We start from the raw sequence: 15958 nt of genomic DNA, 5'->3' as shown, positions 1-15958 counted from the left end.
GAGGAGCGAGAGGAAGGCGGGGGCAGAGCCGTTGGTCTCGAGGGTGGCGCGCGGGCCCGGCGTCCGGCCGTTGCTGTGACAGTTACCAGCAGAACGCCCGGTGCCCGTTGCCGGGGAGGGAGCTAGACTCGGCTCCGGCGCCCCGCCTGCTCCACGTGGCCTGCGGGGCGGAGCAGGCGGCGCGGCCCGGGCCAGCAGCAGCACCACCCATTGAGATCCGGCAGGGCAGAGCGGAGTGTGACCGCCCCGGGGCGTTGCCCTTCCCCGGCCCCGCCCCCACCCCCGCTAGCGGAGACTATGCGGAGATGGTCGTGCAAACCCGAGGCAGACACAAAGAGTCGGCGCTCAAGCCCCCCGGCGCTCAGCCGCCCCCGCCCCAAGCCGCTGGGGCGCCCCAGCCCGGAGCGAGCCCCAGGAGCGGCCGCGGGCTGCAGCAAAAGCAGCCGGGCAGGCAGCTGTCCTGCGGGGCCGGCGCCATGCGGAAGGGAGGAACCGGGAGGAAAGGGGCCAAGAGCGAGCCCCAGAAACCCAGCGGCCCCCTGGCCCAGAGGGTGAGGGAATTGCTGGGCCTGGGCCAAGAGGGGTCGCCTCAGGGCTGGAGACACGGGCTCCAAGGTGAGCGGGACCGCGGAGGACTGTGCACAAAGCCGCTTCCATCTTGTGCCCCCGTTGGGAAGGGGGGTTAACGGGATTTGCTCCCCTCAGGGAGCATCAGCCCCGAGGCCCCTCTCCCAGCCACGTCTCCGTGCTCCTGTCCCCAGCACACTGGGGTGCTGCTGGGCCGATGCTGCCACAGACACACGCAGCCCCCCTCCCTGGCAGGCAGCGCAGCCCCTGGGGCAGGAGAGGCTTTAACACCCCCCATGCCCTGCTCGGGGAGCGCTCCCCGCTGTCCGAGGGCCGCTGGCAGGTTGGAAACCAATTTGCCTGGAAATTGTGTTTCAGGGTAACTCTCTAATTGAAAAAGTAGGGGGGGGGGTGTTTCTTTCTATTCCTCCCCCGTATATTTAACTGGAGTTGACAGCAGTCAGATGCGTGGGGTCAGTTTCACTGTTCCAACTCTGTAAGAGTCAATTGCCCAAGGAGAAAGGACCCTGAAAGTAGCAGCCAGGAAGCAGGAGAAAAAAACCTTATAATGTTGAAGGTTTTTATAAAAACAATACAGGACATTACACACCATTTATGCAGCATCAGAAACTACATCTTTAAAAAAATGTTAATTTTATTTAGCTTCATTACTATTGGGATAATCTACCTGGCACTTGACAGGTGCCTTGATAAAAGGACTGGGGGATTGATTGGTGCAAAAGAAAAAAAGTCAGAACTTTATGCTTCAAAGTTGGACAATTCAAATGTAAATCTATTTTGTTAAGTACTCTCTCTTTTGTCCAAAATGTCTTTAGAAACACTTCTCATGAACTCTGTAGAAATAAAATATTTATTGTAGTCACCTTGATTTTTGTTTTTAAATATGTTTATTCACTTTGTGCCCAGTTTATCTCAGCTGTTTTGAAGTCAAGTCAAGGTGGCTATAGAATATTAATAGTGCAGCCTGCGAACAGTCTCTTTAAATGAAATTGCTTTTAATTGTTTGAAGTTTAAATCTAAATACTGCTAAGACAGTTATTTTCTTTTTATAGTATTTATTGAAGAAAAAGGGGCCTTCATCATGAGAGCAGATAGCAAGATATGGTTCACTTTTATATTAGGTAAGCAGACAAACATAACAATTCTTAAGGTCTCACTGCTTTATAAAAATGTACTATATCTGAGTTTGTCTGGAATGTAATTGAGGGGGGAAAAAAACCCTGATGCTTCTTTGCATGATAGTTATCATTCCTGTTGCATTGTGTGTGTGTGTCTCTGGTGCCCGTGCACCACTCACTCACTCTCACAAATAAATATCTAGGATGGGCTTTTCAATAATGTTTAGTGTTGACTTAAATGAGAGCACAGTTAAGCCAACAATAAAATCCTTTATGCAAGCTAAAATGCAAATTTCAAAACAAATGTATTAGTATTCGACTGATACTTGTTACTTTTTATTAGGTGTTGTCATAACTATAAAGGGAAGGGGTAACAGCCCTCCTGTGTACAATACTATAAAATCCCTCCTGGCCAGAGACTCCAAAATCCTTTTACCTGTAAAGGGTTAAGAAGCTCAGGTAACCTGGCGGACACCTGACCCAAAGGACCAATAAGGGGACAAGATACTTTCAAATCTTGGTGGGGGGGAAGGCTTTTGTTTGTGCTCTTTGTTTTGGGGGAGTTCGCTCTTGGGATTAAGAGGGACCAGACATCAATCCAGGCTCTCCAAATCTTTTCTGAACAAGTCTCTCATATTTCAAACTTGTAAGTACAGCCAGGCAAGGTGTGGTAGTTTTATCTTTGTTTTCTCAACTTGTAAATGTACCTTTTACTAGGGTGTTTACCTCTGTTTGCTGTAACTTTGAACCTAAGGCTAGAAGGGGGTCCTCTGGGCTCTTTAAGTTTGATTACCCAGTAAAGTTATTTTCCATCCTGATTTTACAGAGATGATTTTTACCTTTTTCTTTAATTAAAAGCCTTCTTTTTAAGAACCTGATTGATTTTTCCCTGTTTTTTTAGATCCAAGGGAGTTGGATCTTGCTCCACCAGGAGTTGGTGGGAGAGAGGAGGGGGAATGGTTAATTTCTCCTTGTTTTAAGATCCAAGGGGTTTGGATCTGTATTCACCAGGGAATTGGTGAAGTCTCTCTCAAGGCTACCCAGGGAAGGGAATTAGCACATTGGGAGTGGTGGCAGTGGACCAGATCTAAGCTGGTAGTTAAGCTTAGAAGTTTTCATGCAGGCCCCCACATCTGTACCCTAAAGTTCAGAGTGGGGAAGGAGCCTTGTCAGGTGTGCATATGTGTGAACATGTGCATGTGTGTGTACACTTCTGATTTTTCATAATTCCTTAGAAATGCATCTGGAACTTGTAATAAATAACTAATTATTCAGTCAGTTAAATCTTTTTATTCTTAACATTACAAACATCCTCTTCCTCTAACAACTTACGAAAATTATTACTCTGTTAGTATAGGAGTTCAGAATGTAACTTTGGAAAAGGATGGGGAAATAGCCCCATATTTTTCAATTTTTTAAATTTATATGCTAGTAACGCCATTGTCCCAGGACACTTACAGGAGAAATTAATAACTGGCTGTGATTAATGGCCTAAGATGGAAGTTTAGGGTCATCAGCTTTCTTCTGGTCAGTCATTATTTTCCAAGACATTCCCTAGCTTGTGACCTTTATTGCTTCAATACCGTAATCTCTGTAACACTTTGTTAGTTGTCATTATTAGCTTAAGAGCACTTAACTATATGTGGATATAATATCAAATTTATTATATTTTTGAGGATGAGAGGAAGATGATTCCTTGATATATTATGCTTATGAGACAAAAATTAAATTTATTGGCACACTACTGGAAATGATTGTAAAATATCTGTTTGCCATGTTAAATGAAAATGCTGGATCTTAAAGTTAAAAAAAGTAAAATAAAATCAACAAACATATCAAATTTATCTGTTAAATATCTTTGAAGTTATTTGGTGTTAAAATAAGATTAATGTATTGTAAAATTTTGGGTGATATTGCTGATAGTGGTATTTGATCTTACTGATATCTCCTAAGGGCTTGTTTACACTACTGTGTGGGGCGATCAAAGATACACAACTTCAGCTGCGTGAATAAAGTAGCTGAAGTTGACATACTTAGATCTACTTACCGCTGTGTCCTCACTGTGGTAAGTCGACAGCTGACACTATCCCGTTGACTCTGCTTGCGCTCCTCATTCTGGTGGGGTACCGGAGTCGACGGTAGAGCACTCAGCGGTCGATTTATCGCATCTATACTAGACGTGATAAATTGACCCCCGCTGGATCGATCGCTGCCCGACGATCCGGCGGGTAGTGTAGATGAGCCCTAAGCCTGGCTAGGTTCTAGAAGAAATTGTATTAGAGAAATAACATTTAAATAGCAAATTTCTTCCTATTACGAAGTAATTGATAAGTAAATTGTCAATAAATTGTTTCATTCACCAATGACATGCAGCATCCTCTCAGACTGAAACATAACTGTTGTTTAAAAGGCACAGCAACACTAAACAACCAATTTCAGGCAGGATTCGAATACTTTGTTCAGCTGAAATTTCAGAGGGGATTTAGGCAGGCAGAATATAATTTCCAGATCTGAAATTTGGCCGTGACACCAGGGCTAACAAGTGAATGCTACAGGTATAAATGTCATACCCTTTTATTCCTACAGAATATAAATCCATACTAATGTAAATATGTGAGGTCTACTTCAAAATCTGATTAAAAATGTGAACATTTGACAAACATTTGACAGTTTTGTTATTGGTTTAATCTTGTAATCTTAATCTTGAAAGGGCCAGACTTTCAAAAGTACTAAGCACCGACTACTAGAGTGAGATTTTTCACAAGAGCTCAGCTCCTATTTAGGCAGCTAAATGAAGTTGCAGGACTTCTAAAAGTGCTCAGCATCCTGCAGCTTCAATTGTTCTTTCTTTGGAAAATGTGGTCATTTCATTTAGATGCTTCATTAGGAGCTGAACTCTTGGAAAACCTCACCCAGTTTAATTTTCAATAAATCTATATAGTTAGCCTGAAAAATAGTAAACTGTTATTCTTTTGCCATAATTAAATTTCAAGACAGAATATAACAAATTATAATATGATTGATATTCCTTCTTGAATTTTTGAAAGCATAAGTAAGTCATTTACCAGTAAATTTTGACTATTGTATGAAGAAATCTCAGCCTCTGTTCTGCTGGCAGATCTGTGCCGTATGTTGTGACTTAAAAATGGCTTCCCTTTTCAATAGTACTTCATTCCCAAATTATATTTATGCTTGTATGCTAACATGTTTGTGCTTGAATGCTAGTATGCCGTTCAAGTTGTGCTGCAACAGAGTCCTTTTACATAATTATTTCCAAGTCTTGAAAAAATGTGTATATGTGCTTATCTTTAAGCATGTGTGTTGTCCCATTAAGCAACCAAATAGTTCTGTTGAGCTCAAAGATTTAGCATGTGCATAAATCTTTGCAGAATGGAGTCTTGGGTGGTTTTTTATTATTCCAAATAAGAGCATTAAAAGCACTACAACATGAGAACATAAAAATGGCCATACTGGGTGAGACCAAAGGTCCATCTAACCCAGTATCCTGTCTTCCATCAGTGGCCAATGCCAGGTGGTTCAGAGGGAATGAACAGAAGAGGTAATTATCAATTGATTACCCCTGTCACCTATTCCCAGCTTCTGGCAAACAGAGACTAGGGACAGCATCCCTGCCCATCCTGGCTAATAGCCATTGATGGACCTATCTCCCAGGAACTTCTTTCTTTTTTTAACCCAGTTATAATTTTGGCCTTCACAACATTCTCTGGCAAAGTGTTCCACAAGTTGACTTCATTGTGTGAAGAAATACTTCCTTTTGTTTGATTTAAACCTGCTGCCTATTAATTGCATTTGGTAACCCCTAGTTCTTGTGTTATGAGAAGGAGTAAATAACACTTCCTTATTTACTTCCTTCACATCATTCATGATTTTATAAATCTCTATCTTATCCCCCCCTTAGTCATCTCTTTTCCAAGCTGAAAAGTCCCAGACTTAAATCTTTTCTCATATGGAAGCTGTTCCATACCCTTAATATTTTTTGTTGCCCTTTTCTGAAACTTTTCCAATTCCAATATATCTTTCTTGAGATTGGGTGACCAGATCTGAACACAGCATTCAAGATGTGGGCATACCATGGATTTATATAGAGGCAATCTGATATTTTCTGTCTCATTATCTATCCCTGTCCTAGTGATTCCCAACATTCTGTTAGCTGTTTTGACTGCCACTGTACATTGAGTGGATGTTTTCAAAGAACTATCCACAGTGTCTCCAGGATTTCTTTTCTGAATGGTAACAGCTAATTTAGACCCCATCATTTTATGTTTTCCAATGTGCATTATTTTGCCTTTATCAACATTGAATTTCATATGCCATTTTGTTGCCCAGTCACCCAGTTTTGTGTGATCCTTTTGTAACTCCTCACAGTCTGCTTTGGACTCAACTATATTGAGTAGTTTTTGTATTATCTGCAAATTTTTGCCACCTCACTGTTTATCCACTTTCCCATATTTATGAATATGTTGAATAGGACTGGTCCCAGTACAGACCCCTGGGGGACTCCACTATTTACCTCTCTCCACTCCAAAAACTGACCATTTTATTCCTACCCTTTGTTTTCTATCTTTTAACCAGTTACTGATCCATCTTATTTCATGACAGCTTACTTTGCTTCAGAGCCTTTGGTGAAGGATCTTGTCAAAGGCTTTCTGAAAATTCCCGCACACTATATCCAGTCGATCACCCTTGTCCATATGCTTGTTGACCCACTCAAAGAATTCTAGAAGATTGGTGGGGCACGATTTCTCTTTACAAAAACCATGTTGACTGTTCACCAACAAATGGTGTTCATCTATGTGTCTGATAGTTCTGTTCTTTACTATAGTTTGCCTGGTACTGAAGTTAGGCTTACCGGCCTGTAATGGCAGGTATCGCCTCTAGAGCTTTTTTTATAAATTGGCGTTACATTAGCCATCCTCCACTGATCTGGTACAGAAGCAGATTTAAAGGCTAGGTTACATTACCACAACTAGTAGTTCTTCTTCGAGTGATTGTTCATGTGCATTCCAAGCAGGTGTGTGTGCGCCATGTGCACGCCAGCCGGAAGATTTTCCCTTAGCAGCGTCCGTAGGGTCGGCCCTGGCGCCCCCTGGAGTGGTGCCTCCATGGCGCCCCTATATAGGGGCCCGCCGACCCTCCACCCTCTCAGTTCCTTCTTACCGCCGGTGACAGCTAGCTGGAACTTTGCTCGTTCTTGCAGCAAGCCTAGCAGTGCCTCCTCTAAGTGTATATTTATATTTATAAATTTAAAGTGTAGTGTAAATTATATGACCAAACATTTAAGTTTTTATTAAAAGCTGTATGTAAAGTTATTGTCAGAGAAATGTTTTTTTAGCTGCATTTTGTTTGCTGGGGAAGGAATGTTCTTCTGTGCCATTTACATTACAGATTTTCATAGTAATTGTAAGTAACTTTTTTCTTTAACATAATACATAGACATTGTGCTTGTTTTTTCCTTTAGTCATATAGACTTTGTTTTGCTTCTAGTTTTTATTCAATGCAAGGTATCTTGTGACATACAAGATGCTAACTGTAGAATATATTACTTTTTAAAAATCTGACTAGTATTGCTGTCTTAGATGTATTAAAGTGTACTGTGTCAGCAAAGTTAGATGTGACATTTGGCTTTTAACGGCTTATTATTTTTCTTTCTTGACATTTGAAATAAATGGCTTGAATTCTAATTGGTCCATTTGAATGATCCATAGTATGTATTGAAGTATTATGTATTAATACTGTCCATTTAATTCCAGATGTTTAAGTGTTGCCCAAAAAAGTTCATCTCAAAAGCAGCCCAGGTTACTCCTATTCCTTCCTTCTCCTAGAAGCTGAGTTGAGCACCGTCTGCAGTGTGCAAGCCCCGAATAACAGTTCTGTAATTATTTTAAAGAACATTGTTTGTTTAAATGTTTGATAATGAAGACACTCACCTCCTTTTTTTTTTATTTTTATTTTTTTATTTAAACAGCTGCTTTTGCAGGAGTTTTACACTGGTAAGATTATTTTTATTGGCTTAAGGTTGATATAAGTAATTAGAAATATTACTATGTTTAAAAAAAAGGGAAGTGTCATATATATAGATATAGATATAGATGGATGGATAAGCTACCGGGGTTACTAATTTATCCATTATCTTCATATCTTTCCTTTCAGTGAAAGTTGTCGTCTTTAACATAGAATTGTTCTGTTTTTGTGATTCTGAACTTGAAAGATTTCCCCATAAATTTTTGCTCAAGGGCAAAATCTACTGTCTGGGTGAAAAATACCTATATGGCCGTGACCCTCAAAGCCATGCATATTTTCACTGGCACTCCTTCCTATCATCCAGTCAGTTCTGAGGGCCCCCAAATAAATCCTTTCTGTTCCCCATTTAATTCTGCCCATTAATAAATGCACTAATTCTGTATCCCATTTTGCCTCTTTTCAGGGCTTCTCTACTTATGCTCGCTCTCTTGTGTGCACGGTAGGCTCTTGGCCTCCCAGTTACTACCGCTCTTCCTAAGACCTTAGCTCCAGTCCCACTTCCCACTTTTTAAAGGTGCAATATCTGTGAAAGGATCAGTGACTGCTTTTCTACGTGTCTGTGGAAAAAACTGTAGCAACTCCAGCCATTCTGCTCCCCTAGCCCTTCTACTTCCCTCCTCCAAAAAAAAAAAAAAAAACCCACAAAAAAACCCAACCCACCAAAACCTATAACGAACCCCCCAAAACTAACAATATCTAGTGCTGTTTCTCTTGCAACCTCCCTCCTCCTAATAAAGGGATAGAGGCACTTGGCTGTTATGTCTGTTCTGCTCCTTTCTCCTCCCCTCTCTTCCAGAGAAGGCGCCAACCCTACTCCACATGCTTGCAGAGGCAAAATATATATTTCCTCTGGCAAGTGGTGTTCCCCCCCCCCCCCCCCCCCAAACCATTCACTGATTTGGTGGACATACATCAGAATTTCCTTCCCTGAAGTCAGATTTGTTAGTTTTAAGAGCACTTAGCTTTTGATCCCCGTGTCTCTTGCACTTTATTTATTATAAAATATTATTTATATATGTATTTGATTTTTTTTTTTAAAAAAATCCCTTTTTAATGGTATTGCAAGAGACACTTGTAGATTCATGTTCTCTTTATTTTAGTTAACTCACTTAAAATGGATAGTGTGAAGAGAGAGAGAGTGGAAAGTAATCATCAGTATGACACCAGACTAAATTACAGTAGCTGCATTAGGTCTGCCGTGTTTTCTGATGTGAAAATATTTACTAAAGGTTTCCATATGTATAAATTAGTACGGGTTTCAAAACCTGAAAATTGAAACTGAATAGGTTTTGTTCATGCAGGTGTCATATTACAACTCTTTTTGAAAATGACCGTCATTTTTCTCACCTCTCGACGCTGGAAAGAGAGATGGCTTTTCGCACTGAAATGGTTAGATCTTTTTTTCTTCTAAATAATTTAAATAAAAAGCGACACTATAGTCTTGAAAGCTTGTCTGCAATAATTGATTGTATAACTTCCAAAATTCCACAGAAATAAAGCATTTGTGTTATTTTTTCTAAGTAACATATATTTATATGTTAATTTTGAGGTACCAATTTCTATATAAATTGAGTTGCCTTTCAAATAGGTTTCAAAAATATTTTATTTTAAACATATGATATTGTGACCTAATGTACAATTTCAAATACCCTATTTCATAACTTTATAAAGTTATTAATGAAGTACATATTTAAAAAGTGAACATTTACCCCCATATACCAGTTTCTCTGTCGCTTTAATGAAATGTATATCCTAACTGCATGGGATATTTTTAACTACCTTTCTCTATAGTATTTCATGCTTCTTTTGAGACAAAATGGAAGTTCTCTGGGTGTTTTGGACAACTGAGTTTCGAAATTGTATTAAAATGAAGAAGCTTGGAAAATTGTGTAGTTGTCCTAACTAGATTTATCTTAGTCTTCTTTTAAGTGGAATTCATTATTATAAGAAATCTTATGTAGGACAATACAAATAGTACTACTTGATTAATTTCTGCTAAATTGTGCATCCTTTTAGGGCCTTTATTATTCCTATTTCAAGACGATTGTTGAAGCACCATCATTTTGGAATGGAATGTGGATGATTATGAACGATAAAGTAACTGAATATCCTCTGGTGATTAATACGTTAAAAAGGTTCAATCTTTATCCAGAGGTGAGCCATATTTTGAAAGGAGTACCTGTTTCTGTGAAAACTCTGGTTAATGTCCTAGTGCTTTATTTAGAAAGTAAAGATTGTGCTGAAAAGGGTGATACTGCTATAGGGCAGAAAAAAATATTCCCTGAAATAAACATTTAATTATAGTGTAACAGAATTTAAGTATTGTATGGTAACTTCTTCGTTTAAATTAGGTAGCTATTATATGTTTCTATGATTTGGTTTACACTGGTGTGTGCCCCCTCACTGATTTCAAGCAGGTATCAGTCAATCAAACTGTAGACATTTTTCACACCTTAATTTTCCACTCTTCAGTTGCAATCTGTTTTCATTCTTCCCTTGCTTTCTTGTTTTTCTTCCCTCTACTGAAGACTGGCAGGTTGGTGATGCTGCTTAACCTCAGGGTAACCTGTTTCTTTCACATCACCAACAGTTTCTTTAAGAAACCGTTTAGGAGGCACTGTTGATGAGCAGCTTGTGTGCATGTGAACAACATATTTCGAAGGACTACAGTTACTGTAGAGTAAATAACAATTTTTTACTGGTTTGATTCAGAGATCACTGAGTGAGGATTTTTGGCCGGTGGTATGCAGGAGATTAGATTAGATTCTGATCTTCTGGGGCGGGGAGGAGAGCATGGAGCCAGGTAGGGAGCTTGCAGACTCCGCCAGCTCCCCCACTCCCAGCACCAGTGGAGGTCCCAGGCTGAGCACCACCGCCTGCCCACCCCCCCCAGCACCAGTGGGGGTCCCGGGCCGAGCACCACTGCCCGCTCCAGCACCAGCGGGGGTCCCGGGCCACGTGCCACCGCCTGCCCCCCCCCCCCAGCACCTGGGCTGCCCTCCCCCAGCCCCCGCGGCGCCCCCGGGCAGCCCCCGCCCCCAAGTTTTAGTCGGGGGTATATAGTAAAAGTCATGGACAGGTCATGGGCCATGAATTTTTGTTTACTGCCCGTTACCTGTCCGTGACTTTTACTAAAAATACCAGTGTCTAAAACATAGCCTTAATGATTAGCCATGTTATCTAAGGAAGCCTTTGACAAGAATATTGTTAGTGTTTAGTACCAGATACATGAGTAGCTGTGTATAATATTTAAAACTAGTGTAGCCCTTGAATGGACTCAAGAGTTTATTCCTGATAAAGGTCACTTAGAATTTCTTGTATTGATGAAACAGCAGGGTATGTCAGACAAAATTTTCAAAGGAGCCTAACTAAGATACTTACCTCACCAAGGGTGTTTGAGAATCTCCTCTGTAGTATTTATTGAGTGTGCAGCGGCACTCAGTAACATTAGCTGATAACTCACTTCATGATAAAAGTGTATCAGTGGCTCTTTAAGGTCTGGTCGACCATTTAGTCCTTTGAGCGACATTAGAGTTTGTAGCTAAGGAATCTTATCCCCACAAGGCTCAGGTTTCTGCAAGGAGGGCTGAAAAAGGGAAACGTGCTTTTTAAGAATTTAAGTTGATTTGTTTCTTCTGGTGCATACAAAAGAGATACAAAAGGGGAACCTGTGCTGAAATCCTATCTCCTCTAAAATCAATGGCAGAACTCCCCTTGACTTCAGTGGGGCCAGGATTCATCCCTGAAGTGCAACTTTCTTCGAACTATCTCTTATGTTAGGTCACAGTTCTCATTGCTTGGAACTTTAATTATGAGTGTGCCTGACATTCTTGAACTTCAGAATTTGCTTTTCCTCTAGTCAGTTTAGATGTTCTTTGTGATGGCAATTGGATGATTAATGGTCACTTGTGATTAAAGCACAGCTCTCAGTGATGAATAGCCTAGGTTCTATTCTCAGTTCAGCCAGACATTCTATCTTGCCTTGACTTTTGTGCCTTAGATTTTCTATCTATAAAATGGGGATAATACTATTTCCTATCTCTCAGGAGTGTTGAGGCTTAATTCATTCTTGGTTGTAAAATGCATTAAGATCTTCGAATGGAAGGCAGCACTATGGAAGTGTGGTATTATGGCAAATTCTGAGCTCCTTAATCAGATGAATTCCAATTCTCTCTATAGGAATTAGCCTGAATAAGAAGAGAGTAAAAACTGAATACGGAACTCAGGATTTGTCCATTACTATTACTATTATTCTGGCCATGCCAAGAGGTAGCCTTATTGTGTTCTCCTTCTTACTTAGTGATCCATAAAGAACATTATGCAATTCTTAATGTCTGTGTGATTATTTTCCCTAAAGAGATGTCTCAGTTTCATGTTAACCATCTATCTGTGTCAGATATCTAGAGGTGTCCTGGTCAGATGAATTCAATCTTATATTAGAGGGGCGTGAGTAGGGTATTTGGATACTTTGTTGTTTGACAGCTCGTTCTATGCATGTTTTCCCAACTTTGTGGGCAAAATTTGGGACCACCTGAGACACATCAGCTATGCAAAGTTGGCCCATAGAGTTCCTTCCATAAAATGTTCAAATATATCAATTCCTACATGGTTCTGAATACAGTGGTTCTCAACCAGAGGTATGTGTACCCCTGGGGGTATGCAAAGGTCTTCCAGGGGGTACATCAAGTCATCTAGATCTTTGCCTACTTTTAGTACAGGCTACATAGAAAGCACCAGCGAAGTCAGTATAAACTAAAATGTCATACAGACAATGACTTGTTTATACTGCTATATATACTGTGCACTGAAATGTAAGTACAGTATTTATATTCCAATTGGTTTTTATAGTGTTATGGTACAAATGAGAAAGTAAGCAGTTATTCAGCAATAGTGTGCTGTGACACTTGTGTATTTTTATGTCTGATTTTGTAAGCAAGTATTTCTAATTGAGGTGAAACTTGGGGGTATGCAAGACAAATCAGACTCCTGAAAGGGGTACAGTAGTCTGGAAAAGTTGAGAACCACTGCCTTACGTTGATGAGTATATAGACTTCTGATAAGCAGGTATAGTGTTAACACTAATGCTGAGCAATAGAGCTATGCTGGGTATTCAAAGTGAATCATCTCCAAAATGCTTAGTTTTGTAGAAATTAAAAATATAGAGCCTTGGAAACACTTTCACGGCATTTTCTAGATCCTGTCTGTTTGAAAGGCTGCCTTAGGTATTGAGATAATCTCTAAATCTAAGTTCCTACTTAGAAACTTCAAATCCTATTTTCTACACAGGTGGTCCTAGCCAGCTGGTACCGCATATACACAGGGGTAATGGATTTTATTGGTCTTCAGACCAAGACATGCTGGACTGTAAACAGAGGAGAAAGGCTTAGTCCTGTTGAAAGCTGTGAAGGCAAGTTTTTTTCCCTAGTGTATTCTTGTGGTTTTTGCATGTATTTTGGAAACAGTAATGTTAATGTGTGTTCATCACTGGCTCATTTTCATTTAGTTAAGCCTGTGTTTTAGTGAATTTTGCAACATAGTGTATGAAAAACATGGAAAAGATGGGATTTTGTGCGATGCCCCGTAGAGGTATAGCACAGAATTTGCATCCCAGGTGGTGAGGACTAGGGGCTTGTCTTCACTGCAGCACTAGCTTGAGCTATAACTTGAGTTTTGCCTCTAACCCAACTCTCGTCCATGTGCAAAAATGTCTAGCTTGAGCTAATGGGCCTGTTGAGGAGGATGAGTTGAAGCCGCAATGCTGCGGACACGGGAGTTGGTAATGTACTGGGCATGCAGCAGCTCGAATTGTAATTCCTCAGCTGCTATCCAAATTAGACTGTGTAAGTGAAGTGTTTTGCATTTCGGTCTGTCTCACTTGAGCTAGGCTAGCTTGAGTGCAGTAAATCAAGTGTACAAACTCAAGCAATTGTTCTAGTGGAGGTAAGCCTAAATTGGTTTTAAGCCATCTTTGAGCCCTTCCAATTCTGGGTTACTCTGAAGGCCACAGTGGCCACTGGCATAATTTGGACAAGCTCTCGGGGCTGTATAAGTTAAGCAGCCTTGCTGGACTGCCGTCTGGGTGACAGTGCTACTCAAATATCTGCAGTGCTGCGGCCCTGCCCTCTACATGTCCCATACACCAGAGCTTGTGAGGGAGTTTCAGAAGGCAGCCTTCCATAGTGTCTTCCATAGTGATTGCACTGGGGGAATCCTCTCCTGGGGTAATCTGGATCTTTCACCCAGTTTAAATGGGCTGGAATGGATGTGAGGATCTTGTATCTGATCTTTAGTTCCCAGAGCTCAGGCATGACCAACTGCTATTTCATATGTGGAGGAATGTGCTTGATAATGTGTGATAAAGCTTTTTATAATACCTTACGTACAAAAGGTGTCTTGTAAAACAACCTTTTCATTTTGTCTCTTGAAATTTAGAAATATGCTATAATTTAACTGAGTTGTATAAATAAGATTCACATTTAATTAAAAAAAATCTTTAAAAACTTTTATGGAACAGACTTTAAATCCAGTTTTACCTTAAGAGGTATATCCTTTGTTTTTAAAATAAATGTAAAGGTTAAAACTACTGATAATGGAATAAAAAGTTAATGGATTAGTTTGAATTGTAACTGTATATTGTGGGGTTTGTGCATGTATGAACTGCCCTCTATTAAGAGAATCCTAATTCACTTCTGCTGTAACTGTTTTAATACTTCATTATTCTTAAGCTACCCCAATAAATAATGACTCCATTCAGAGTCAGAACAATTCACTTTTTATCTAACTTAATCAAAAGCAAGATATTTTGAATTATTCTCCTGATTTCTTTAAGAGGCAATATATTGATACTTATCAGGGCTTCCATACATGCCAGCCAATTCATCCTCAGTTTTGAAGAAATTCCCTCCTAGGTTTTCAGCATGTAGGGAATAATGTCTGCGGGTGTCATCTTTTCCTTGCCAGCCTTTATGTATTGAACATGGTTCTTTAAATTGACTTTATTGTGGGACTTCTTGTTTTTGTTTTTGAATGCCTTGAGACTGCATCTGATTCACACATTTTCTGGTTTCAGAGTAGCAGCCGTGTTAGTCTGTATCCGCAAAAAGAACAGGAGTACTTGTGGCACCTTAGAGACTAACAAATTTATTAGAGCATAAGCTTTCGTGGGCTACAACCCACTTCTTCGGATGCATATCTGATGCACATTTTCTGGTGGTGCAGTCCTCTTACCTACTCCCTCAGTTAGCTTGGAGATATCAAAAAATAAATTATTTTTCTCTATTTACATGTAGTAAGGTAACATGCTATATAACACGTTATTCTGACTTTTTGTTGCTAGAATAGATACATATTTAAAATCTGTCCTATTAGTATATTTTTGTCAATATCTGTATGTTAATTGCTGTTTGTTAGGATTGGGAGACCCTGCTTCCTTTTATGTTGCTGTGATCTTTCTTTTAAATGGACTAATGATGTCATTGTTCTTCATATATGGCACATACCTAAGGTAAGACAGTTGAGCAGCAAGTGATTTCAATGGTAACAAGTGTTTATGGTTTTTAGTAAAATTATAGTGCTTGTAAACATTTTAATAACTTTTTAAAGTAAAAATGTAAGTGTTTTTTGGGATATTCAGTGAAGCAGTTATTTTGGGGCATTATTTACATGTTACTATTAAACATATACTGTTTTTGTAGAAGAGCTAGTTAATCCCTTAATTTGGATTACAACTAAGCAAATATGAGAAGATAAAAATATCAAGGAGGTAGTATTTGGAAATCAGTAAGAAGGATAGTATAAATTTTTAATAACATTGACATCATGAACTCAGTTATTAATGTCACACATTTTCTTTTTAAATGTAGATGTTCAGTTATGCCTCTAACCAAACCCAGAGTTTTATAGTGCTTTGATTGCAGCTATACTGTGCTCCTTTGATTTTAAACTTCTTATCTATAAACCATAAGACGGAGGTTTCTTTCCTTCTCAGTTGGTGCAATCTTAAGAAACAAAGAGTTGCATACATTTCCTCTTGCTGTGAATTTCTGTTTTTATTTACAGTATCTGTATACAATTCAGGAACCAAAATGGATTCGGTCACACTTCTGTTTTTCTATTGAACATGATGTACCGGTACTTCCCTTTATTCTCATAAGACTGGTGCAAAAACAAATAATAATTGAGTGGGCGATGGATGAATTGGTCTCGTACTT

General features: G+C 39.7%; 1 protein-coding gene across 1 annotated transcript in view; it reads left to right on the top strand.

Moving 5' to 3' along the window:
• Positions 1-286: 286 nt before the first annotated feature.
• Positions 287-15958, top strand: part of LOC112111148 (probable C-mannosyltransferase DPY19L1) — a 100995-nt gene continuing 85323 nt past the window's right edge. Inside the window, exons 1-7 of the mRNA XM_026663520.1 lie at positions 287-615; positions 1641-1709; positions 7693-7717; positions 9050-9137; positions 9765-9902; positions 13035-13155; positions 15159-15252. Coding sequence (XP_026519305.1) covers positions 306-615; positions 1641-1709; positions 7693-7717; positions 9050-9137; positions 9765-9902; positions 13035-13155; positions 15159-15252 — 845 coding nt within the window. The 5' untranslated portion in view covers positions 287-305. The remainder of the gene's footprint in view (positions 616-1640; positions 1710-7692; positions 7718-9049; positions 9138-9764; positions 9903-13034; positions 13156-15158; positions 15253-15958) is intronic.

This window comes from Terrapene carolina, unplaced genomic scaffold, assembly GCF_002925995.2.
Source record: "Terrapene carolina triunguis isolate 2854851 unplaced genomic scaffold, T_m_triunguis-2.0 Scaffold33723, whole genome shotgun sequence".
In the NCBI taxonomy this organism is placed as follows: domain Eukaryota; kingdom Metazoa; phylum Chordata; order Testudines; family Emydidae; genus Terrapene; species Terrapene triunguis.
Note: the sequence above shows the minus strand (reverse complement) of the source record. Positions and strands in the feature narration are given on the sequence as shown.